General features: G+C 46.3%; 2 protein-coding genes and 1 long non-coding RNA gene across 6 annotated transcripts in view; 2 read left to right on the forward strand and 1 right to left on the reverse strand.

The window, feature by feature from the left end:
* On the forward strand, positions 1-5,549 carry TOMM40L (translocase of outer mitochondrial membrane 40 like). Of its 2 annotated transcripts, none has more exons than XM_044002044.1 (10): positions 1-158; positions 412-658; positions 2,222-2,289; positions 2,728-2,820; positions 3,922-4,023; positions 4,222-4,327; positions 4,621-4,743; positions 4,859-4,935; positions 5,097-5,199; positions 5,410-5,549. In XM_044002044.1, exons 2-10 carry the CDS (start codon positions 544-546, stop codon positions 5,547-5,549), a joined length of 927 nt encoding a protein of 308 aa, XP_043857979.1. In that variant the 5' UTR covers positions 1-158; positions 412-543. The 2 variants fall into 2 exon arrangements, with proteins under 2 accessions (XP_043857979.1, XP_043857980.1); XM_044002045.1 differs by having other exon boundaries at positions 21-158; positions 538-658.
* On the reverse strand, positions 5,267-13,860 carry NR1I3 (nuclear receptor subfamily 1 group I member 3). 3 transcript variants are annotated; one of them, XM_044002043.1, is made up of 9 exons: positions 13,726-13,860; positions 13,239-13,362; positions 12,453-12,583; positions 11,712-11,884; positions 10,948-11,087; positions 10,591-10,736; positions 10,363-10,479; positions 10,131-10,236; positions 5,267-6,472 (listed from the first exon to the last, which is right to left on the reverse strand). In XM_044002043.1, the coding sequence occupies exons 2-9, from the start codon at positions 13,343-13,345 to the stop codon at positions 6,343-6,345; spliced, it is 1,050 nt and encodes a 349-aa protein (XP_043857978.1). In that variant the 5' UTR covers positions 13,346-13,362; positions 13,726-13,860; the 3' UTR covers positions 5,267-6,342. The 3 variants fall into 3 exon arrangements, with proteins under 3 accessions (XP_043857978.1, XP_043857976.1, XP_043857977.1); XM_044002041.1 differs by having other exon boundaries at positions 11,778-11,884; positions 13,726-13,763; XM_044002042.1 differs by having other exon boundaries at positions 13,609-13,751.
* The window catches only part of LOC122754053, a 19,097-nt gene continuing 5,727 nt past the window's right edge, over positions 13,092-26,461 (forward strand). Inside the window, exon 1 of the long non-coding RNA XR_006356326.1 lies at positions 13,092-13,378. This is a non-coding gene — a long non-coding RNA (uncharacterized LOC122754053). The remainder of the gene's footprint in view (positions 13,379-26,461) is intronic.

The raw sequence follows: 26,461 nt of genomic DNA on the forward strand, positions 1-26,461 counted from the left end.
TTTTCCCCTCCCCTCGATGCCAGGGTCCAAGATGGCGCTCGCGGCCGCGCTAGGAGGGCCCAGTGAAGCTGAGGCTCTGCCCTTACTCAAGATGGCCGCCCCCATCAAGATGACCGGGGTGTGCCGGGGGTAGAAGGGTGGCGCGGTGGCCTGAGCAGGTAAGGGCCGTGGATGCGGAGCCAAACTCAACTTGGGGCCGTTTGGAAGCAGCGAAGCGAGCAAAGGAGGATGACGGGGTGGGCTCTAAGGCTCCAGGCTCCAGGGGCGGCGGGCGGGGGAGGGAGTCCCTTGGAGGGAAGGTGATGGAGCTGGGCATGGCTTTGGGGCGACAGGTAGGGTACGGAGAAGGTGAATTGCCCGTCTGTCCCACTGATAATCTCTCTCTTCCTCCACTCCCCTCCTCCGTTCCAGCTGCAGGGTCCGAGCATGTCGAGGCACCCGGGGTTGGGGTGCTGGGGAGCGGGGGGTGGGGTCAGCGGGGGCTGGGGAGGTCAGTAGCGACCCCTCTCCTGGACCCCACCCCCACCCCTCCCCCAGGCTGAGATGGGGAACATGTTGGGCCTGGCTCCCCTGGGAGCTCTGCCCCGCCGAGGTGCCCGTCGGGAGGAGCCGCTGCCCAACCCAGGGAGTTTCGATGAGTTGCACCGGCTCTGCAAAGGTGGGGCTCCTGGCAGAAAAACCTAAGTTCGGAACTCATTTCGTCTTTGATCAAGCACTAATTGTTTGCAAAGCCCTGCACTTTTTGGCCGGGAGGGATACCAGTAATTACTGTCTAGTTTGGGAATAAGGAACATAACCCAGGTAAATTGATTAAGTAAGCTCTTATAACAGTATTCGAGGCACGGTCGAAGTGCTGGGAATGCAAAGAAAGGCAAACACAGTCCCTGATTTCACTGAGCTCACATTCTAATCGTGTGAACTATGGACAAACAACTATGTAACTTACGATATATACAATGTAAATGGAAGGTATTCTTAGAGGAGGGGGGGAGTAGTGTCTACTTCGAAAGTTCTCCTGCAGAAGGTGGGAATTGAGCTGGATCTTGGAGGAAGCCAGCAGGTGGAGGTGAGGAGAGATAGCATTCTAGATATAGGGGACCAACAGGAGAGATGGTGTATCTTGGGCAAGTGAAAGTAAATAGGCCCCCATAACTGTGTTGTAGAGTTTATGGAGAGGTGTAAAGTGCATGAAGACTATAATATGCAATATTACCTGTTAAGTACATTAGAGAGGTGAAAATGTATATGACATCTAGAGAAGAAAAGATAACAGGAAGAATCTGGAGAAGCTTCCTGGAGGAGGTAGAATTTGAGTTAGGCTTTTAAGGAGAAAGGGAAGGGAGATATCTCAGATATATGGAACAGCATGACCGTCAGCATAGAGGTTAGGAAGGTTAGCTTGGATTCTGGGGACAGAATAGTGCAGTTTTATTAGAATCTAGACCAGGGCTTCTTCATCTTTTCCCACTCTCGACCCTTTCTCACAGAAGAAAATTTTTCCCTATCTCGGGTATATAGGTATCTAAAATAGGTATGCATAACCTTTTACTGTTGCCAAATTTTTCATGACCCCCAGTCGAGACCCACAGTTTAAGAAGCTAGGGTCTAGGGGGCAGTTAGGTGGTGCAGTGGATAAAGCACCGGCCCTGGCTTCAGGAGGACCTAAGTTCAAACCCAGCCTCAGATACTTGACACTTACTAGCTGTGTGACCCTGGGCAAGTCACTTAACCCTCATTGCCACGCCAAAAAAAAAAAAAGAAGAAGAAGAAGCTAGGTCTAGACTACATGAAGGGATGGGCAGGAGATAAAATGGCACAAGATTGTGGGGAGCTTTAAATGCCAGGCATTTATTCAGTTCCTTATTCAGGTGGGTTTAGAAGAGGGGAATATGGAAGAATATCCTGGCTGTGGCATGAAGGATGTAGTGGAGTGGGAGAGTAGAAGTAGGAAACATCTGTTAGGAAGCTATGATGATAGTGTCAATGAATCACAATAAGAGACCCCTATGAATATGGTGGCAGTTAGGAACAGAGAAGTAGACTGATGTGAAATGTATTACCTAGGTAAGTAGGTCATGGTTAGATGGGGACATTTGAATGACAAGGCTTAAGGAGTGAGGAGTTACCTTCAGAAATCAATTATTTCTCTTGGGGAGGAGGTTTCCTTGTGATTAGAGGGCCCCTGTCTAGACTTATTTTTTTTTTTATTCCTGTATTCTAGATGTGTTCCCATCACAGATGGAAGGAGTCAAGTTCATTGTCAACAAGGTCCTGAGCAGCCACTTCCAGGTGTTCTCATTTTCCTGCAGCTATCCCCTGGGGCCCTGATTACTTTTATCCAGATTGCCACTCCCTTATTAGGACCTATTCCTGAGTCCCTCCATCCTGCCATCTATTGTTTCCAGCCTTTAGCTAGTCGGTGTGACTCAAAATGGGAGGGAGAAAACCCATAACTCCTGTATCCTTTGACCTCTCTTCTCAATGGGAGGTGCTAGTGTCAGCCCAGTGGGGAGGGAGGAGGAGATGGAGAATGACTAGGGTTGCAAATTAGGGCAACCCTCATGTATGTGTTGTGGTAAGAGGTTCCTTGGGTGGCAAGAAAGAGAGGAACAAAAAACAAAACAAAACAAAAATAAATAAAAATAAAATAAATTAAAAAAAATTTTTTTTAAAAAGAAAGAGAAGAACTCCCCATTATCCTGCTAACCTATGCTCCTTTTCCCTCAGGTAACCCATACTGTGCACATGAGTGCCCTGGGCCTGTCAGGCTATCACCTCCATGCTGCTTTTGTTGGTGATCAGCAGCTCAGTTCTACTGAGGTAAGGGGATCGAACATCTGGCTTATCTCACCAAAACCCTGTGGAGCCCATGAAGATGAGGTTAAAAAGGTTTTCTTCTGGGGCAGCTAGGTGACGCAGTGGATAGAGCACTGGCCCTGGAGTCAGGAGTATTTGAGTTCAAATCCGACCTCAGACACTTAACACTAGCTGTGTGACCCTGGGCAAGTCACTTAACCCCAATTGCCTCACTAAGGAAAAAAAAAAAGGTTTTCTTCTTGCAGGATCTGATTCTGGGAAGGTCTGATGAAGGCTATGGGGTACTTCTTGGGGAATAACCATTCTGTCTTCATCCCACTAACTTCTTCTACCCAAGTTTCTAATCAGTCAATCAAAAAAAAATTATTAAATGCCTACCATGTGCCAAGTGCTTACAAAAAGAGGTAAAAGACAGTCCTTGCGCTCAAGGACTACAGTCTAATATATAGAATTCAATTATTCAATGACATTATTGTCATTACTGTGTACATTCTTTTTACTGGTTCTGCTTACTTCACTCTGCCATAGTTCATATAAGTTTTCCCATGCTTTTCTGAATTCTTCAGATTCATTATTTCTTTTAGTGTATTAATATTTCATTACATCCATATAATATAACTTGTTTAGCTGTTTCCCAGTGGATATACACTGTTTTGTTTTCAGTTTCTTATCACAAAAAGTATTACCATGAATATTTTGGAATATATGGGACCTTTCTGTCTTTGACCTCTTTGGAGTAGAAGCCTAGCAGTGAGATCTGTACAAGGGTGTGGACATTTTAAGTCACTTTTTAAACATAATTTCAAATTGCTTAACGAGATGGTCGGATTGATTCACAGTTCCACCAATAATGTCTTAATAGATGTGTTTGTGCCTGTCTTCATCACTGTGTTTCTTAGATGGATGGCGTTTCTAAGATCCCTTGTAGCTTTTATGTGTTTGGGTAGGCAGAAAAGGCAGTTCCCTCTTATCAATGTGGGTTATGTCCATCCTTATTTTCCACCAGAGGGCGCTGGGTACAATTGTGAAAGTTCCGCCATTAGATTTTGGAATGGGATGTTGGTACCCACTGAGTGCCTCTCACCAGGTCACCTTCTCCAACAGGTGTTCCCTACTGTTGTGGGGGATATGGACAGCAGTGGTAGCCTCAATGCGCAGGTCCTGTTTCTCGTGGCAGAGAGGCTCCGAGCCAAGGCCGTCTTCCAGGTGACCCACCAGTACTGACCCCCATAGCACACTGCCTTCCTCCCTCCAGCCAAGGGTATCCCTAGTCTAAGGATATGGAGAGAAGGACAATCTGGGGTGGCAGGTTGTCAGGGGCTGCAAATGTGAAAGGGATTGTGAATTTACTGGGGGATTGGCATGGGGTCGAAAGAAGATGAGGATCACTTCTTTTCCATCTAGACCCAACAGGCCAAGTTCCTGACATGGCAATTTGATGGGGAGTATCGGGGGGATGACTACACTGCCACTCTGACACTGGGGAACCCTGACCTGATTGGGGAATCAGGTGAGGAGCCAGGGTGGGGAGCTGGAGAGGGGTGAGGGACGAGGGTGGGAACCATCCCTTTTTAATCTCAGTTGCCCAGTGTTGTTGATTGTTTCTCCTTTTCTGTTCCTTTTTTGTCTATATGGTTTAAGGGTGGAAATAAAGGGGAGGCTTCCTTCCCATAATGATACTGCTTTGAGGAATGTGTAGTTGGGGAAGCTCCTGGTGGGATATTGGTCCTGGGCAAAGGGGATTCCTTGATTATTCCCTGATCCCATGTTTCCCCACCTCCCACCTCCCCCCCCCCCCCACAGTGATCATGGTCGCTCACTTCCTGCAGAGCCTTACTCAACGTCTGGTGCTGGGGGGAGAGCTGGTATATCACCGGCGCCCAGGAGAGGAGGGGGCTATCCTGACACTGGCTGGGAAGTACTCTGGTATGAAATGAGACAGGATGGGGATGAGGTTGGGATGATTCCGGTCTGCTCTGGGGTCTGTGGCCTGTGTTCCATTAATGATCATTAGTGACCCCCCCCTTTTTGGTTCTTGCAGCTCTGCACTGGGTGGCTACACTGAATGTGGGGTCAGGCGGGGCCCATGCAAGTTATTACCACAGGGCAAATGAGCAGGTGAGGTCCCCTCCCAAGCCAGACTCAAAGCCTTTTTTCACCACATCCGCTTGCCTCACCATGTTCAATCCTCACCCTTCGTCCAGATGACCCTTTGATGTTCTTCCCGATGGACCTCACCAACCCTATTTATCCTTCCATCTCTGCCCTTGGGGGCTCAGGTTCAGGTTGGAGTGGAGTTTGAGGCAAACACTCGGTTGCAGGACACCACCTTCTCCTTTGGATACCACTTGACGCTGCCCCAGGCCAACATGGTGTTCAGAGGTGAGGGGAGTATAGGGGTGGGGCAGAGGATCCCGGTGGAGCAGAATCATGGCCAGAACAGCATCGCTTAACACAGTGCCTGGCACAAAGTAGGCACTTAATAAATATTTTATTGACTGACTGAAGGATGCCTGATCTATCGTGCTCTCCCCCAACCCTCAAGGTATGATGTTGACTTCCCCCTCTGATGGTTTGTGTTATTGTTTCCAGGTCTTGTGGATAGTAATTGGTGTGTTGCTGCTGTGCTAGAGAAGAAGATGCCCCCTCTGCCTGTCACCCTGGCACTTGGAGCCTTCCTCAATCACTGGCGTAACAGATTTCACTGTGGCTTCAGCATCACTGTGGGATGAGAAAGCTGGACGTGGCTCCCCTGAGCACTTGAAGCCATCAGAAAGAACGAGCCAGGATCTGGGCCTCTCCCAAGAGACCACTTTGTCCAGTGGTTTGCTCAGTTTGCTCATACTCCATTGGACGAGTGAGGGCCTGGACAGAACCCCCTTGCTAACTGGAGCTGTCACATTGGACAGGATGGGAGGCTCTCCTGTCTTTCCCCAGAACTCCTGACTGCTTTCCTCTCCACGCCCTTGAGTCTGGCAGGCTCTGGGCTGAGGGGAGGACTTTTGATTATGTCTGATTGATTGCTTTCTTCCATTCCTGTGTATTCAAGCCAATCCCTCTCCTCACTGACCCTCAGCAGAGCTAAGAAAGCTAGGTGGGTACAAATCCCATCCTGCTCATCAGCTCTGGGCCTAGTGCTAGAGTGGGGAACAAGGCTGGCTGCTTCAGCCTGTACCCAGTGGGCACTGCTTCACTTGTGAAACCAGCTCTGTCTGACCCCTTCCCTGTGCAGACTAGAGAATGAATGAATGAATGAATGAATGAATGAATGAATTAATATATGGCCCTTCCTCGACAGCAGCATGAAGACATGGTGTTGCCTTAGTCGTTCATTGTTCACCTTGGGCGGACCTCTTTTCTGACTACTGGTCTTGACTTCAGATGTGGACGAGAATCCCTCTGTGGCCCTGTAGGGCTGCCATGGCTTAGGAAAGCTAAAGTAGATGTCTGGGGAATGGCCCTGATGGGTGGGCTAGGGCAGCTTGTTAGTTGAGGATGTGCTGGGGGATGGGAGCGGGCAGCATCTCAGCTGTAGATCTCCTGTAGCAGAGGCATCATGGCGGACAGCTCATGAATGTGTTGCAGCTGGCGCCCATACTCCATGTTGAGACTTCGGAGTTCTGCCAGCAGCCCGAGCATCTTTGCATACAAGAACCTGAAGGGTTGAAAATCACCGACTGGGTCACCTACTCGGAACTTCCCCTTCGCTTTATCCTCCCAGGGGAAGAAAAAGCAAAGTAGGCCCAAATCTCATAGATTTAAAGTTTTGGGCCTTGGCCCCTGAGTCTTCTCCATCTAGGAGCTGTGGAAGTGAAACCCAGGCCTGTAAACTAAAGAAAACCAGCCAGCAGGCCCAAAATACATTGGCTTAGTGGCCCGTCGGGTCTGACTCCTTCTCTCGTCTACATACACACAATGTGTGCTGTTGACAGGAGCAGAGGGAGAGTGTGTGTTGGGGGGTCTCTATACCCTGCATCCTGTGAAGGGTGGAGGTGGGAGAAGGGGCAGGACTGTGTTAAATAACAGCAAACCTTTTAGTCTAATTATCTGAGGCTGGATTGGAAGTAGGTTCTAAGAGCTCACGCTGTTTGGTGGGAGAAGGAAAGCAAATCATGGTTAGTTCTAACTTTTTCATAAGGTGGTTCTGTAGAGAACAGGAAGAGCAAGGGGGTACCCCTAAGATTGGGGAAGAATGAATTGAGAATAGCCCAACCCTTGGCCAGTTATGGGTCTTGGGACCAATATTCATCCTTAAAAGGGAAATGAGAATCAGAGAAAGTTAATGAATAGAGTAGAGGAGGGTTGGAAAAAGAGACCATAAGAAAAGTGAAAGGGGTTAGGATTCTTTAGAGAAATGAAGATTGGGATCGTGGAATGGCAGGGTTGGTTATTTTAAGCCTTGGAAGAACCATGATATAGAACACAGGGTTCAGCTATTTTCTATCACTAATGAATAAAGAACTAGGGGAAAAAATAGAATTAAATTGCAGCAGGAGGGATTTAGCTATGAGACATGTGAGATGTAAGGACCATTTTTGTCCATGGGAAAAGACTGGATCACCCTGGGAGAACCTAGTCCACAAAAGGAAAGAGACATTGAAAGGCATTCATCCTGAGCCTGAACATTAGGTCCAGTTCAAGTCAACAAATACTAGAGTCCTACTATATGGAAGACTCAATGCTAGGCTTTGGGATTCAGACTTTTTTTTTTTTTAAAGAAACAGTTCTTAGCCTCAAAGGGTTGACATTTTATTGTGGGGATAATATGCAGATGAGTATGTGCAAAGTAATTCCAGGAGACTGAGAGGACTAACAAGGAGAATTTTAAGAAAGGTGAAACACAGGAGATGGTCCCAAAGCTAAGTGAATTGAAAGAATTCAAAATTCAAAAAATTGAAAGGATAGGGGGCATCTAGGTAGTGCAGTGGATAAAGCACTGGCCCTGGATTCAGGAGGACCTGAGTTCAAATCCGGCCTCAGACACTTGACACTTACTAGCTGTGTGACCCTGGGCAAGTCACTTAACCCTCATTGCCCTGCAAAACAACGAAAAAACAAAACAAAAAAAAAATGGAAAGGATAACACTCCCCTCGTGCTTTGTAACCTCTCTCATTTAATGCTCAGAAACAAGTTCTACATTTTTCAGATGTTGTTTGTCTTTGTTCTTGAAGAGGATCGTGACATCGGAAAATGATATCATGACTTGCACTGAATTGGATTTAAGTGAGGGAGGACTGTGCAAGGTTGCTCCCCTCACTTTCTCCTACAAAGCCATCTGGGTTCAGTGACAAAATATAGATCAGGATGACTGGAGATAGCCCCAGAGCTTGAGGCAATAGGGGTTAAGTGACTTACCCAGGGTCACACAGCTAGTAAGTGTCTGAGGTGAGATTTGAACTTGGGTCCAGTGCTCTATCTGCTGCACTACCTAGCTGCCCCTCTTTTCCAGATGGGAAACAATCCAAAAGGGTGGCACTCCCTTGATAGTAATAGCCAGTAAGGGTTCAAGGCAGGATTTGAATTTGGGTTTTGCTGACCACAGACCCAGCCACTGCTCTGTTTGTTACCCCACACTTCCTCTTCAGGGTAGGGATTCTAAGGGGAGTAAGGTGAGAATGCATTTGAAGCTTTAGGGGACATTCTGTGCAAAAGCCTGGAGATGTAGAGGATATGAAGCATTAGTAACATAAAATATGTCTGGAAAGGAAGGTGGGGGGGGCACAGATTGTGGCCCTTGAGCACCTGAGGCCGAGGAGTTTGTGGTTTATTCTCAAAGCAACAGGATGTGGAGATCACTGAAGAATTTTTAGCAGAAGAGTGGTCAGACCTGTAGAGTAATAATTTGGTAGCTCTGAAAGATGAAAAGGGGAAAAATGGAGAGAGATGAGAAGCAGGGAAGACAATTGGGAGACTATCGTGAGAGTCCATGTTGGAGGTGATAACAACCTGAACTGGGGCTTGGGAGGTTGGGAGGAGAATGTCAACCAGTCAATCAAGTGTGTGCCTACTATGTGCCGGGCACTGTGCTAGCTGCTAGGGACCCAAATAAAAAGAATGAGTGGATGCAAGGGACGTGGTTAAAACAAGATCAGTGACACTTGGTCCCTGATTTCCTATGGGAAGTGAAAGAGGAAAGTCGAGGAGGATGCAAACTTGGGTGACTGGGAAGAAGAGGGTGCGCTCAGCTGGAATAGGGAAGTTTGAAGGAGAGGTGGGTTGAGGGGAAAGTGAACCTGGACCATTTTGAGTGAAATGCTAATGGGACATCCAGGTGGAGAAGTCTAGCAGGCTTTTGGCAACATAGGCCTAGAGCTGCAGGGCTCTGAATATATAGATTTAGTATTCCTGTGCAAAAGTGGTCATTAAACCCATGGGAGTTAATATCACAAGAGATTGAGAAAGCCTGCCACATAATCCTACACAGCACCCATGCTAAAGAGGCAAGAAGTGGATGATTAGGGGGCAGCTAGATGGCGCAGTGGTTAAAGCACCGGCCCTGGATTCAGGAGAACCTGAGTTCAAATCCGCCTCAGACACTTGACACTTACTAGCTTTGTGACCCTGGGCAAGTCACTTAACCCCCATTGCCCCACAAAAAAAAAAAAAAAGAAAAAAGAAAAAGAAAGAAAGAAATGGATGATCAAATAAAAGAAACTGAGGAATGATCAAAAGAAGAAATAGGAGAAAGCTTCATGCAAGCCAAGAGAGGAGAGCATCATCCAAGGCAAGGGATGCTTCACCGATAGACTAGACAGCCCCTGAGATGCTTCCCTGTTCTCCAGTGTGATTCTGGATAGTGTGAGGTAATTGCAGGATCAACTAAGACCTTTTTTTTGTTTTGTTTTGTTTTTTGCAGGCAATGGGGTTTAAGTGACTTGCCCAGGGTCACACAGCTAGTAAGTGTCAAGTGTCTGAGGTCGGATTTGAACTCAGGTTCTCCTGAATCCAGGGCCGGTGCTTTAACCACTGCGCCATCTAGCGGCCCAACTAAGACATTTTTAAAGCCTGTTCCGAGACAGAGAAGGAGCTAGTGGACAAGGAGAGGTCGAAGATGAGAGAAAGAAAGGGATTTATTGATTGGTGGAAACAAGGATGGGATCGACAGCACGAGTAGAAGGGTGGGCAGTCTTGGCACAAAGAAAGGACCATCTCTTCTTCGGAGGCTAGGGCAGAGGAGTGGATGGGACATGATGTAAGGTGGTTTGGGAGTGGTACAGAAGAGGAAGCTCAGAACGGGTGGTCTCTATTTTCTCAGTGAAAGCAGAAGGGAGATCCCTTGAGGAGAGAGAGGAGTTAGGGAGCTTGTTCCTACCGGCCTTGGGGCCGAGCTTGCTGGCCCCTGATGTAGCTCTGCAGCGTCAGCGCCATCTCTTCTTGCAGCTGGTCAATCTGCTCCCTTTGTGTCACTCCAGGGCGGTCTGGGGTGGGGGTGGGGGTGAGGACAGGACAGAGAAATGGAGAGTTGTCTTGGGTCTGCTCGAGGGGTAGGAGGCAGAAAGCCGCGGCACCAAATGGGCTGAATTGGGGATCCGGGGATTTCTCACCGGGAGAGAAGAGGGCCAAGGCCGCCATCAGCGCGTACTCGGGCTCCTGCAGCTTCAGTCGCCTCAGTGTCACGTGGAAACGAAACATCAGCTCCAGAAACTGCTCCTGGAACCCCACTGAAGGACACGGTGGGCTCAAGGGCAAGGCCACAGCTTCCCGATCTGCTTCCCAAGCCCTCCCGGCCACCTCCTAGATGGGGGAGTGCATGGGGAGCCGTGCCCCCTCACCATGAGCCGCATCCTGGAAGGTATAGCGGAGAGGCCCACATATAAAAGTGTGGCTGTGGGGGCAGAAAGTGGTGTTGAGCTCGATGTGACAGATTTCCAGGGCTGCACCCTTCAATAGGGATATCTGATCTTCTATGGGCAGAGACCTATGGGTGAGGCGGAGAACAACAGAGCAGCTGAGCTGGGGTGCGGAGAGACTCTCCGCTGAAGAGCAAAGGGGCCAAAGGTGTTCTCAGCCCCAGCAAAGGTGGGGAACGACAAGGCTGGGAGCAGGAGAATTTTGCCACAGAAACATTAGAGAGGAAACCTAGGAGAGACTCCTTTCCTAGATTGCTGGGGGTGGAAGGACTCACTCACCGGAAATGGGGCAGGTCCTTGGTGAACTTGATCACTTGCTGTACCATGAAAGTGCTGATGTCCGCCAGATGTATGAGCAAAGGCAGCACAGGTGGTAGAGAGGGTGCAGGCTGGTTCTGGATAAACAGATGGGCTGGGGGCTAGAAGAATGGAAAGTCAGAGGCTTTGGCTCAAGAGTCCACTTAATGCTTTCACCCCTGCCAGGGAAGGGACCTAAGCTAAAGAAGCTAATGGCCATTCGTTGGCCATCAAGAAGTTATGTCAGAAGGGGCAGCTAGGTGGCGCAGTGGATAAAGCACCGGCCTTGGATTCAGGAGAACCCGAGTTCAAAGCCGGCCTCAAACACTTAACACTTATTAGCTGACCCTGGGCAAGTCACTTAACCCCCTTTGCCTCTCAAAAAAAAAAAAAAGAAGAAGTTATGTCAGGGGCAGCTAGGTGGCGCAGTGGATAAAGCACTGGCCCTGGAGTCAGAAGGACCTGAGTTCAAATTTGACCTCAGACACTTGACACTTACTAGCCGTGTGACCTTGGGCAAGTCACTTAACCCTCATTGCCCCACAAAAAAACACACAACAAAACCAAAACAAGCAAACAAACAAAACAAAAAAACAAAAAAAGAAGTTATGTCTCCTGGAGCTGGCCTCCCATCCACTAGCCTTCAAACCTCTTCCATGGGCCAGCTTTCCCTAGTGTTCTGGCTCTAATCACTCCATTCTTCCTCTTCTGGGGCTCTCCACACCTTGACTCCAGCAGGTACTCACCCGGAACTGTACAAACTGGTCAAATAACACAGCACCCACATGGCGGGCATGAGCCCCCAGTAACACCTGGACTAATGCCTCCTGCTTCTTAGTCAGCTGCATAGGTTCCTGCTCTGCCCGCTTCTGTGCCTGCCTTGCCCTCCGCTGTGCCAGGGCTTCTGCCGATAGGATCACTGTGCTCCAGAAGAGACAAAAGAAGATGCAGAAACTGAGAGAGGTAGAGTCTAACTGTGCCTGGTGCCTGGCCCTGGAGCTCCTTTGGGCCAAAAACCTAGCTCTGGCATGGCTGTAGAGTTGCCCAAGGCTTCTCTCAATGGGTACAAGGGTCCCAGAGCTTTTCGAGGTTCCACAGGGTAAATAAGGGCTGCTCGCAGGAGTCTCTATGCTGGTTGCTGCAATAGGGAATAGCCCAGGATGGGGGAGTATTAGAAAGGTTTGCTGTGCCAGGGCCTCTCACACATGCTCTGGTAAGAGGAGAAAGGCTGTTCTATGGGCTGTTATGGGTGTGAAGCTGATATGAGAGGGTAGGGACCACAGGTGTGGAGGTAGAAGGGACAGGCCACAGTATCTTTCTTAATACCTAGAGAAGGAAAATGGAAGTCTGGGTCAGGGGAAGTAAGATAGCCCTTGGAGTTACATGACCAGTCCAGAGTAGTGTCAGAATCTGAACCCAGGCCTATCAAGTCCAATGCTCTGCCTAGCACCCCACCCTTGTCAGGGGCTAGGTAGGAGTTGACTCACTGTCCTTCCTCATGCCTGCATCAAAGCATTTCTGTAGCCTACAAGCTGGGCAATGGCGGCGCTGATTTTTGCTGACCTCACAGCATTGTTCAAAAGGACAGGTGAGTCCCATGCCCTTCTTGACAGTCCGCCTGTGAGAAACAGAGAGGCAGTTCAGGACTAATAAAGCACAGGCAGGGGTCAGAGAGAAATGAAAGTTTGAGTGGCCGGGTCTGAGGAGCATCTTGAGGGGAATGTGTGGGCTGCAGGGCACTGGCCAATCTGAAGCATATAAGACCAAAGGCATATGGGAAAACCTTAGGTAATGCAGTGCTTTACAGATAGTGACTATTTTCATAGCCAATTAGGAACAAATTACATCCAAGCCCAGTTGAGAGAGGTCTGTGCCAACCTAGGGACCTCGATCCCGGCTTTTCTCAAGGTTTTTTTTTTACAGGACTCTACATTTTACAATCAAGTCATGATACTCTGTACAATAACAACTTTAGTCATTTTCATATCAAGTATAGTAATATAGTGTTTGGCACACACTGTGTTTACTGCTAGGAGTAGATAAGTTGGCAGTCAATCTGAGACGAAAGTTCAGGGTTCTATCTTTTGCCTTATACTTGTTTATACAGCGTCGGGGTTGGCAGGACGTTGAGTGCCAGCTGTGGGGTCATTGGGCTGCAGAACATAGAAATGGGGCCCCATGATTGATATGATATGGTCAAATCTATGTTCTGTTAGGACCCAGGGGCAATCAGCTCATCCATGTGGGTGTCTAGATGTCGAAACAGACCTCACCTGAAGAACCCTTTGCAGCCCTCGCAGGTCAAGGCATGGAAGTGATATCCAGTGGCCCTGTCCCCGCATACGGCACAGCTCCGCAGTTCATCTTCTCTGCTTGCCATCGGCCTGAGGATGCCCCCTGAGAATGAGGAAGGGTGAGCATTCTGTCCCTGGCCTTTGAGTCTTCCCAGTTCCTCCCTCCTACAGGAGGGAGTGTCTCAAACTTGTATCTCAGCCTTTTGTACTTTTGCTCTTTTTTCCTCAGTCGCCAGGGGTCTCAGTTTCTCAGGTATTTTATTCCCCATGGTCTGGAGTTATCTGCCTTTTCCTGCCCTATCGCTCACCCTGCTCAGCCCACACAAGTCATCACTCTTGCTGCACTTACCTGAATGCCCCATAGCTTCCACGTGGGAGTCATCAGACTCCCTCCCCTCCCCAACTTGACAGTTCTTGCCTCACCTTGGACTCCATACTTAGCGTTAAGGATTGTGAGCCTCAGTACCTGAGAGGGGGCAAGGGAGCCCAGTGGTATGAAGCCTCCAGTTGTTCTCAGTGCCTAGGCTTTAGGTAGACTTTGGACCTAGGATGAAGGCAGGATGGGTGGTTTTCCCAGCATGCTCAAGGAGTTGGCATTGACAGCATAGAGGAGGAGCCTAGTGGGAGTGAGAACCTAGGGATTTACTAACAGTAGTTTCTGTCCCCTCTCATACCTCTTAGGTCTGCCAGCTGTTGTGAGGGTGAAAATATGGGTGGCAAACTTTACGGATGTCCAATGTATATTTCCAGTTTGTGACTAGATGAAGTAATTTGGCTTTATTAAAGGGAATTCCTCCCATTAGAAGGAAAAACTGGATAGACAGAACAAAGTGTAAGAATCTGACACATTAATAACCATGTATATTAATAGAGTAGGTGTAGGAGGATAGAGACTACTCTGGTATTAACACGCTACTGCTTTGTTCTCTGAGCCCCAAGATAAAGGAATCAGTGATTTCTGATAATGAATTTTAAGATTCCATCAGGGTCAACTCCCTTCATCCCTTTCCCCCACATGCACACAGCTCTCCACAGGGAAGGAGTGGACTATTGCTGTGGAATAAGGCATATGTTTTCAGAAGTGGTCAATGTATCAGTATGTCTTGCTTGGTCAAACTTATTTTGTTACAAGGAAGGGTAGAGAGTGACGGGAAGTGTTGTTGTGGTGGTGGTTTAGTTGTCTCATTCATATCTGACTCTCTGTGACCCCATTTCAGGTTTTCTCAACAATGATACTGGTTTGCCATTTCCTCCTCCAGCTCATTTTACAGATGAGGAAACTGAGGCAAACAGGATGAAGTAACTTTCCCAGGGTCACACAGCTAGTGAATGTTCGAGGCTGGATTTAAACTCAGGAAGATGAGTCTTCCTGACACTAGGCCTTGCAGTCTATCCACTTTGACACCTAATTGCCCCCAATATGGAGGGAAGTGACAGTGATATTAAAAAAAATTTTTTTCAAGACAAGCAAAAGAACATCATCATGCATTTAAAAAGAAAATGGAAAAATGAAAGGAGCTATAATGTTCAGGATAATTCTTCAACATACCCTTCATGGATGCAGATGACAGATCGCAGCCCTTCCATATATTACTAGTTGCTTTAATGAATTGCTGCAGCTAAAATATGTATTATTTAGTGATGAACTTAACTGGGCTGGTCCTTGGACAACAGTCAGCTCTCAGAGCCTTTCCAGCTTAGTAAGACCTACCAGAGCTTGAGTATACAGGGACATCTCCATGTGTGAGAACCCATCAGAGTAAGCTTGAGTGGAGGCAATGTCCAACCAGCATTGCTAATGTTGGTAAGTAGCGTACCTGCACTTTACAGGGATGCACCTTCCCATGTCTCTTTGTGAACAGGCCTTTCTTTGCATTCCTTTGTAGGACTGTGCTTTACTTCATTTTTCCCAAGTCAGCCACTGACCCAGAAGGCCACTTCATTAGGAGGATCTACCTTCTTCTTCCTAGGTCTCCCAACTCAATTTCATAAGACTCTCACTTTATACTTAAGCACTTTAGGGGGCAGGTAGGTGATGCAGTGGATAAAGCACTGGTCCTAGATTCAGGAGGACCTGAGTTCAAATCCGGCCTCAGACACTTGACACTTACTAGCTGTGTGACCCTGGGTAAGTCACTTAGCCCTCATTGCCCCGCAAAAAGAAAAAAAAACTTAAAATGTAATATGTATTTATATGTATACACACACACACACACACACATATATATATATATATATATATATATATACACTCAAGCACTTTGGGGAGGTACAAGAAGATGCCCCTGGGCAAGTCACTTCACTCTGAATCATTTGGACTGGAGAATCTCTAAGCATCCTTCTGACATTAACATTCTATGACTCTGAGATTTGGTGTCCATCAAAGAATTCAGAATAGAGAGAGAGATGAGACACAGATGCATAAAACAAGATCATATCCAAGACAATAAATAATAAAGTATGAGATAATAACTCATCATAAGAGCTAACATTTATATAATTCTTTCTATGTGTCAGGTGCATTACAATTGTCATTTCATTATTATTGTTCCCATTTTACAGATGAGGGAAATGGAAGCAGACAGAGATTAGTAACTAGCCCAGGCTTGCACAGTTAGTTAAAGTATCTAAGGTCTTGTTTAGAACTCAGGTCTTCCTGACTCTAGAACCAGGCTCTATCCACTGTACCACCTAGTTGCCTATAATGTAAAGTGTTTAGTCCTTAAATTTAAGGGATTTAGATAGGAAAGTTCACTGTGGACTAAGAGAGTAAGGGAAAGTTTCCTGGATAAGCTGAGGTTTGAACTTTGAAGGAAATGTTAGATTTATTCATTCATCAAGTATTTATTGAACACCTACTATGTATACCCCCTTATTAAGAAATGTGGAGGATGGGGGCAGCTAGGTGGCGCAGTGGATAGAGCATCGGCCCTGGATTCAGGAGTACCTGAGTTCAAATCCAGCCTCAGACACTTCACATTTACTAGCTGTGTGACCCTGGGCAAGTCACTTAACCCCAATTGCCTCACTAAAAAAAAAAAAAAAGAAATGTGGAGGAGGGGGCAGCTAGGTGTCACAGTGGATAAAGCACTAGCCCTGGATTCAGGAAGACCTGAGTTCAAATCTGGGCTCAGACACTTGACACTTAGTAGCTGTGTGACCTTGGGCAAGTCACTTAACCTCATTGGTCTGCCCCCCTCCCCCCCAAAAAAGAAAAGAAATGTAGAGGATATTCTCTATTTACCTATACTGTATTTTGTACCTATAATGTAGATGCTTCCATGTTTCAAGGATCCCCACTGAAGTACTGTGACTACTACTACAGTAAATCAATGAAGAATCCTTTATTAAGTGCTTAGTATGTGCCCCAAACAGTGCAAGGGGCTAAAGAGAAGAAGACAGCTGCAAGGGCAAGAGGCTTACATTTTATGGTGTGGGGGGTTTGGGGAGCGGAGAGGTCTGAGAAGAAAATGTGCCAAACTAAGCATGTTGAGAATATATGCAAAGTAAACACAAGTTAATTTAGGGAGGGAGGGCCCGTGTGTGTGTGTGTGTGTGTGTGTGTGTGTGTGTGTGTGTGTGTGTGTATGTGTGTGTGTGTGTGTGTGAATCCAGAAAGGCTTCATGTATAAAATGGTTCCTGAGCTCAGTCTCAAAAGAAACAAGGTGGAGGAGGGAGTGGAGGAACTAGGTGGCTCAGTGGATAAAGCACTGGCTCTGGATTCAGGAGGACCTGAATTCAAATCTGGCCTCAGACACTCGACACACACTAGCTGTGTGACCCTGGGCAAATCACTTAAAAAGAAAGAAAAAAAAAGAAATGAAACAAGGGTTTCTTTTTTTTCTTTTTGTTTTTGGTGAGACAATTAGGGTTAAGTGACTTGCCCAGGGTCACATAGCTAATAGGTGTGTTAAGTGGCTGAGGCTGGATTTGAACTCAGGTCCTCCTGAATCCAGGGCTGGTGCTCTATCCATTGTGCCACCTAGCCACCCCAGAAACAAGGGTTTCTAAGAGTTGGGGGAGGGGAGTGGGGAAAGAGGGAACACGTTCCCAACATGGTAGAGTTGGCAACATCATCATGTTTCTTCATCCCATGTAATTCTTGTCTGCTTCTCCCATGAAATCCTCCATTAAAGAGCTGCCCAGTGTACTAGAGACCTTCTGCTTCTTTGAATATTTTATGGAAACGAATGCAACACTCTGGCTGTCCATCTGTTATCCCTTGCTCTAACTGAGCGGCGGGCACATCGCCTCTTCTGTGTCGTGGGTGCCCTTGAAAAGTCACATAAAAGCCATCATCAAGGGCGGGCCATTTGGGGCAATATGGCACAGCCAACTCTACCTACCCTACGTGCCTTTCCGGTGCTATTTTGAACCATCTGTGATCGTGGTGTTGCATGATTCACAGTCACAGAGCATCGATGGAGGAATATGGATGTCAGGAAGATGGGCTTTTGCAGCAGCTTGGGATCACTAAAAGTGCTACTGCTGCCCAATTCCCCAAATAGAATCCATTCCAGTCGGGAAGCAGCATGCAATAAAGGAAAGGAAATCATGTGGGACTCTGGTTTAAGTCCCTTCTGGATTGAAATCCCTCATCCTATGATCATTTCCCACCTGGCTAGACTCCTCTGGGGTTCTCCATCTGTGTCAGGGACAACTTCATCCTAGATCACTCCAACCCCCAAACTCCAACTCCTACCTCATCAGTACCCTCTGTCCTTGGGGCCCCTTCCTCTGATTGTAGGGTGAAAACCTCCTCCCAGAACCTCCATTTAATGAGGGTGCCCAGGCCAGCCACCTCTTTATTTCCCTTGCCCCTACACCCAAGATAACATAGGTAAAACTCTTTGCAAACCTTGAATTATTATTATTATAATTTTTTTTTTTTGCAGGGCAATGAGGGCTAAGTGACTTGCCCAGAGTCACACAGCTAGTAAGTGTCATGTGTCTGAGGCCGGATTTGAACTCAGGTCCTCCTGAATCCAGGGCCAGTGCTCTATTCATTGCACCACCTAGCTGCCCCCCAGCAATTATTATTAACAAGCATTTATTAAAATGTACCTACTATGTGGTGGATGCAGTTATGATGCCTCCTTGCTATGCTGGTACTTTGCAGTCTCTTCCTCACCCCAATCCACCCCACTTCAGTTTCCCTTTCTGTGTAGTCTTTCCCATTAGATTGTAAGGTTCTTGAGGGCAGGGGCTATCTTTTGCCTTTTTATCCCCAGTGCTTACTTTGGTGTCTACTATATGGTAGGTGCTTAATAAATGTTTATTGACTGACAGTATACATACATATAAGATATGAGAGAAATGATTATTTCTCTCGCATATAAATAATCAATTATTGAATTAAGGAGAGGATTTTTTTTTTCAGAAGCCTGTAGGTTGTTCAGTCCCTGAAGGACATTACTGATAATGACATTGAATTAACTTTCTCCTCAATCTTGCTCAGACCCTACCCAAGTGAGAAAGCTTATTGTGTACACCAGTTTGGGTGGTGATAAATTCTTGGAGATTAGATTGCCCAAGGCTGGGCAATCTAGAAGTAAATCAAAGTCAAGTCCCCCAGTCCCTCAATTAGAATAGGTCTTCCTCTCATTGTGATTTTCTTTCTCTCTCATTAATTGTTTTTTTGGTTTTTGTTTTTGATTTTGTTTTTGTTTTTGTTTTGTGGGGCAATGGGGGTTGACTTGCCCAGTGTCACACAGCTAGTAAGTGCCAAGTGTCTGAGGCCGGATTTGAACTCAGGTACTCCTGAATCCAGGGCCGGTGCTTTATCCACTGCACCACCTAGCTGCCCCCCTCTCATTAATTGTTAACCATCAGAGTTGACTGCCACCTTCAGGCACACCCACTCTTCCAAGAGAGTATAAATTGTGAACCCACTGACATGTTTGTCTTTGGCATACAAGAGGGTCACTGATCCATTTTATTGGTAATATGCTAATAAAATGATTAATTACCCAGAAATTATATCTCTTTAACTTTTTAAATGTTACAGAGATGACACGAGCATGTGCATACTAATCACAAAATTAGCTGCCCAGTGTGTGACTAGCTCTAATGCTTTCTAAATTGTTTTGTTTTTTGTTTTTTTTGTGGGGCAATGAGGTTAAGTGACTTGCCCAGGGTCACACGGCTATTTAAGTGTCAAGTGTCTGAGACCAGATTTGAACTCAGGTCCTCCTGAATCCAGGGCTGGTGTTTTATCCACTGTGCCACTTAGCTGCCCCCAGTGCTTTCCAAATTGTACTTACTTTCCCCATGACCCCTCATTCAGTGTAACCCCTGAAACTAACTTTAAACTTTAACTTCCTGTACCTATCTTCCCAGGCCCTAGAGAGATGGTGACTATATTATATAAGACATTTGAAAAGGGTTTTGGCTCCATGCAGACTGTTTTGGGGTCCCTAGGGATTAGCTTGGTCAATTCCCAGCGCTGGGTCCTGGTGTTCTTCCTGCATCTATCCTTGTGATGTCTAACTTGGTGACAGTTCTTTTCCTTACCCAGGGAACATTACAGAAATGTGTTTATATTGTTTAAGTTGCTGTGAGCCATAGCCCCCCCAACTAAAGCACCCCAAATGTTCATGAAGACACTATATCTTCACATTGGCAAGGAGGATGGAGGAGAAACTATCAACAGCCAATCAACAGGTCAGCTAGGTGGTGCAGTGGATAGAGCACCAGCCCTGGATTCAGGAGGACCTGAGTTCAAATCCAGCCTCAGACCCTTGACACTTACTAGCTGTGTGACCCTGGGCAAGTCACTTAACCCCAATTGCCTCACAACACACACACACACACACAACCAAAAACCAAAACAAAAACCAATCAATCAACAAGGCAACTAGGTGGCAAAGTGGAGAGAGTATTGGATTTGGGGACTCAGGAAGACCTGAGTGTGAATCTTGCCTCACTGTGTGACCCCTGGGGAAGTCACTTACTTTCTCTCAGCCTCAGTGGTCCTCATTTGTAAAACGGTGATAATAATAGCACCTACCTCACAGGGTTGTTGTGAGGATCAAATGAGATAACACAGGCAAAACTCTTTGCAGACCTTAAAGTGCTGTATAAATGCTAGCTATTGTTAACAAGCAATAATTTTAAGTGCCTATTATGAAGCGGTGCTGGGGGTACAGACACAAAGAATGAAGCAATCCGTACTCTCAAGGAGCTTAACTTCTAGTGGGAGAGACAATAAGTACCTGCCTAAGCATATACAGGATAAATATGAAGCAAATACAAAGTAGTTTGGGAGGAAGGGCACTAGCAATTGAGGGGACTCAGGAAAGCTTCATGTAGACGTTGGTAGCAGGAGCTGGCATTCATGTAGTCCTTTAAAGTTTTCAAAGTTCTTTACATGTGATATCTCATTTGATCCTCACAACTCTGGGAGGTAGTTGCTGTTATTCTCCCATTTTACAGATGAGGAAACTGAGGAAAGCAGAGGGGAAGTATCTTGCCCAGGGTCTGAAGGCAAGGTTGCTAACAACAGTGTTCCTGTCTCCAGGTACAAACCAATCAAGTTAATTGGTCTTAACAAAGGCTGTCTCATTACCAGACTGAGAAGAGAGATGTCAAGGGATTTTGAGATGAAGAGAAGGGGTGAAGAGGGAAGCTCACTGTTAATGGCTTCATTATTTTAAGCAAAGAGGCAAAGTCCTCAGCTGAGAGGATGAGGAGAAGGAAATATGAGGAGAGAAATATGAGAGAAGATTTAGAATAGCTTTGGTGGAGAGTGGGAGAGAGTATCAGTTTTGTATGTGTGTGTGTGTAGGAATAAAAGCATTGTCTTGATGCAATGAAGGCCCAGTTGGGGCTACATAGCATGTATTTTTAGCATGTCCAGTCAGCTGGGTTATGTGACTTCCTTGGGCTTTCTATTCAGCAGCTTATGAATAGAAGTGGAAGAGGCAGATGGTGAGAATGGTCCAGGGCTGGAGTTTCACAAGAGAGGAGTGGTGATGGGGTTCTGGGAAGGGAGCAAGAAGGGCTTTATGGAGGAAGTGACATTTAAACTGAGCCTTGAAGGGAGCTAGAGATTCTCAGAGATGGAGATGAGGAGGGGCAACACTGTTGGCATGGAGGGGAGTCAGCCAGTGCAAAGGTATGGGCTGGAGACTTCCTGCTGAGAGCCTCTGTTGGGGGCCTGCTGCTCTTATGAGCACAGCAAGTAGACCAATTTGACTGTAATTTAGAGTACCTGAAAGGGAGGAGTAAGTTTGTGAAAGGTTTTAAATACCAAAGTGGTTTGTCTTTTACCTCAGAGAAAATTGGGAGCTACTGAAGATTCATTTGCATGGGAGTTATGTGAATAGAGAACATCAGTTTGGAGGATGGGTTAGAGAGAAGAAAGACCTTCATTCTCATTGGGAGGTTATGTCATGACTTGCACCGAATTGGATTTAAGTGAGGCAGGCAGTGCCTCTCCTCCAGAGTCCTCTGGGTCCAGGATCAAGATATACATCAGGGGGCAGCTAGGTGGTACAGTGGATAGAGCACCAGCCCTGGAGGACCTGAGTTCAGATCTGGCCTCAGACACTTGACAATTACTAGCTGTGTGACCCTGGGCAAGTCACTGAACCCCAATTGCCTCACTAAAAAAAATAAAAAGATATATATCAGGATGACTGGAGATGGTGCCAGATGTTTCGCAAGGCCAGATTTGAACTTAGGTCCACCTGACTCCAGGGTCAGTGCTCTACCCACTGTGCCAGGTAGCTGCCCCCGACCCAGGCTAGAGGTAATGACTGTTTAAACTAGGGTGGTGGCTATTGTGAGTGGAGAGAAGAGGTCAAATGTGAGAGATATTCTAGAGGCTATTTTGATAAAACCAGGAAACTGATTAACAACTGACTCTAGGGATCCTGGAGCACAGGATCATTACCTTCATTTCAAGTTTATCAGTGTCTTTCCTAAAATGTGGATTCCCAGAACTGAGCCCAAGACTTCAGATGTTTGACCAGCTCAGCATATGGTGTGGTTAGGTAGCATCTCCTGGACATTAGGTCTCTCATAATGCAGTTTAGGATGATATTAGGATTTTCCCCCCTCTATGTAGGACTGATTGGCATTGAATGCAATGTAGTATAGTGGATAGAGTTCTGGACTTGGTGGCAGGAGGACCTAGGTTTGAATCATACATTGAAACTGTCTGGTTATGTGATCCTGAACAAGTCATTTAATTTCTCTGCCCCTCAGTTTTCCTTATCTATAAGATGGGAATAATAGTGGTGCCTACCTCATCAATGTTTGGGAGAATCAATCGAGATAATACATGTAATGCTCTGCAGACCTTAAAGCCCAATATAAATGCCTGTGATTATTATTAAAACCTTCAGTTCTTTTTCTGGCAAACTGCTATCTAATCGTACCTTCTAAGTTATGATACTGATTTTTTTGAACCAGTCAGTCAATCAACAAACCTTTATTATCAACTACTGTATTGCAGGCACTGTGCTGGGGCACAAAGACAAGAATTCAATAATCCCTGCTCTCACGAAGATTTCCTTCTATTGAGAGACACAACACACGCATTTACAAGTCTGTGTAATTTGTGGGGAGAAAGCACTAGCATCTAGAAAAGGCTTCCCATAGAAGGTAGGGGGGTACCTGAGCTTGAGGGAAGTTAGAGATCTGAAAAGCTAGGAGGTGAGGAGGGTATGTAAGATTTTTTCTTTCCCTTGGGCAATGGGGGGACTAAGTGACTTGCCCAGGGTCACACAGCTAGTAAGTGTCAAGTGTCTGAGGCTGGATTTGAACTCAGGTCCTCCTGAATCCAGGGCTGGTGCTTTATCCACTGCGCCACCTAGCTGCCCGCTGTGGGTAAAACTTTTCATTGATTTCTATTAAGCTTTATCTTGTTAGATTTGGCCCCATGTCCTTGTTCTTCGAAATGTTTTTGGATCCTGACCGCTATCCAATTTGTTATCTTTCTCTCCCAGCTTCGCATCGCGTGTCAATTTTTTTTTTTTTAGTGAGGCAATTGGGGTTAAGTGACTTGCCCAGGGTCACACAGCTAGTGTTAAGTGTCTGAGGCTGGATTTGAACTCAAGTACTCCTGACTCCAAGGCTGGTGCTCTATCCACTGCGCCACCTAGCTGCCCCTATCGCGTGTCAATTTGATGAGCATGCCATCTATGTTTTTATCTAAGTCACTAAAAAAAAAAAAAAAAGTTAAGCCTCGTAGAACCAAGAACAAATCTGGGTGGCCATTCACTAGAGACCGTTATACAAAGTGATGTTGAACCATTGTTCTTTGGGTCTTGCCACTAGGCCAATTCTGATTCTATCTGACTGCACCATCATCTAACCCTCACTGTTCCATTTTATCCACAATGGCTTGGAAGATTTTGTCAAGAGTTTTCCTAAAATACAGATAAAACTATTGTATTGATAGCATTCCCCTCATCTCTCAGTCTAGGAGCCCTGTCAGAAAAGGAAATGAACTTAATCTGGTATGTGACCTGTTCTTGATAAAGGCACCTCTGAATCTTTGTCACCAGGTCTCCATCTTTATCCAACCATCCCTTTTGCAATATACCATCTAGAGGTAAAATGGCCTCTATTTTGCAGATGCCATTCTCTTCCCATTTAGGGGCAATTGGAACACCATGTGCTTCTCTATTCCTGCAGAACCTCTCCCATTCTCTGTGTTTTTTCCCAAGATTGTTCCACCCTTTGGCAGATTTTTCCTGCTTTTAGCAATCTTCTCAGGTTCTAAATATCGAATCTTCAACATCAGCTGTGGATCTCAGCCCTTTCTAATACTTCATTTGGTTCTTATATTCACTTTTTCCCTCCAAAACATCACTGACTTGTTTTTTTTTTTTAAGTAAGGCAATTGGGGTTAAGTGACTTGCCCAGGGTCACACAGCTAGTAAGTGTTAAGTGTCTGAAGCCGGATTTGAACTCAGGCACTCCTGACTTCAGGGCCGGTGCTCTATCCACTTCGCCACCTAGCTGCCCCCATCACCACCTCCTTCCTTTCTGCCCAATTCTTCCTAATCTTGAAAAACATTCATCTGATATTGTAGCTCCTTCCAGCTACCATCCCAAATTCTCTTCCTTTGTGCCCTTTCTCTAGCAGTTGTTGTTGTGTCTGACTCTTCGTGACCCCATTTGGCGTTTTCTTGGCAAAGATACTGGAGTGGTTTACCGTTTTCCTTCTGAGGTGAAGTAACTTGTTCAAGTTCACATAGCTTGCGCCTGAGGCCAGATTTGAACTCAGGAAGATGAGTCTTCTTGGTTTCAAGCCCAGTGCTCTATCCACTGCACTCCCTAGCTGCCCCTAACTAATTATGACAATTGCCACCACTTGGGGGCTCAGACCCATTTACATTCAGAGACTCGTTCTGGCCCTGGGCAGAAAAATCATTCATCCATTTGCTCATTTACTCTCAACAAACATCAACTGATTGCCTTCCAGACATCGGAGGCACTCAGCTCTGAGTATGTAAGGAGCTGTTCTGCTTCAGGAGGGCTTCGATTCAGATTGTATCAAGCTCCAAGCTTGCTTGTGCCCGCTCCTTCTTGCAAGCCTAGACCTTCTGTCTTGGGGATGTGACCTTTTGTTTTTACTGGTTTAGCCGCCTGAGTTCTTTATCCCTGCTTAGGCCTATGGTACTTGACTGCTTCTTCCAGTCTGGTGATTTCTTTGAATTTGCTTCCTGACCTGCCTAATTTAGACTAGCGTGCCAGGGGCCCCTCCTTTGGGGCCAAACTCCAGTCCCCGTCCTTCTTCTCTCACCCCGCCCTGTCGTCACCCAAGTCTTGGCACAACATTTTATGCTCAAACATCTTTTGAAAGAAGAATTACTCAATACCTGCCACTTCTTTCTGACCTCTTGCTGTCAGGCTTTCATCCTATGTTCAACCACTTTTGGTCAAATACAGTAGATTTCTCTCTGCCTGCCCCCCTCTTCCCCTTTTCAACCACTCCGCTGCATGTAACTCTCAACAACCTACTTTTCCCTGAAATTCGATGTTGCCTTGGCTTCTGTGATTGTATGCTTGTGGTTCTCCTCCTGAGATGAGAAATTCTGAGGCAAAAATCGTTGCTCCAGCATGTCTGGGGCAAGGAGGATCAGTGGTAGGGGCAGCAACACATAGAGCAGCCTAAAAGGGAGGCAGAAGTGGGAAGCAGAGGATACAAAGCACACTCAGAAAGGGGGTGACCAGTCCCCCAGAATCCAGCCCTTACTCTATTCTATGGGAGGCTGTGGGTGAAGGTAGGCCCTGGCAGAGGGGTCTCACAGTGATAGGACCCTAGGAATGGGACAGTGCACATCAGTGGAAAACCTCAAGGTGTTTATAGGGAGGAACTAAGTCCTTCTATCAGTTGGTGTCTTGGGACAAAGCCCCCAGAGTCCCATTTAATGCTTTGTCCTTTTTGTTTGCTTGTTTGTTTTATTTGTTTTATGTATTTATTTTTTTGCTTTGTCCTTTTTTAGATAGGGCTTTCTTATGCTTCGCACATTCTCTTCCTGCTGGGTACCCCTCTTTCCTGAAATTATCTCTCCTCAAATCACTATCTCCTGGCTCCCTTCAAGTTCCACCTTAAATCTTGCTATTGTCAAGAAGCCTTTTCCTATCCTCCTTATGCTATTGCCTTCTGAGATTATCTCATGTTGATCCTGCATGGATCATGGCTGTCCATAGCTTCGTGTGTGCTGTCTCCTCCGAGGGAACTGTTTTTTGCCTCTTTGTATCCAGCACTTAGCACAGGGCCTGGCATACCTTAGGTACTTAATCAATGCTTGACTGATTAACTCTTCCTCTGTCTTGTTAACTGAGTGTTCCCACAAGGTTCAGACTTTTTTTTTTTTGAGGGGCAATGGGGATTAAGTGACTTGCCCAGGGTCACACAGCTAGTAAGTGTTAAGTGTCTGAGGCCAGATTTGAACTCAGGTCCTCCTGAATCCAGGGCCGGTGCTTTATCCACTGCAACACCTAGCTGCCCCAAGGTTCAGACTTAATTAGTCCAATATCTTCTTGAAAAGATGCCCCTTTATGGGGGCAACTAGGTGGCACAGGTAAAATTACCATTTATTTTCCTTCTCCATCGGTGGCTTTTCATTTGTTGAGGGTTCTTCCTGCCAGCGATCCTTTTGTCGTTGTTCTTTTGGTCCTGCCGATTTCACTCTGTATCAGTTCATAACTCTCCATGTTTCCCTGGATTCCTAATGTTCAT

Source organism: Dromiciops gliroides, chromosome 4 (assembly GCF_019393635.1).
Source record: "Dromiciops gliroides isolate mDroGli1 chromosome 4, mDroGli1.pri, whole genome shotgun sequence".
Classification (NCBI taxonomy): Eukaryota; Metazoa; Chordata; class Mammalia; order Microbiotheria; family Microbiotheriidae; genus Dromiciops; species Dromiciops gliroides.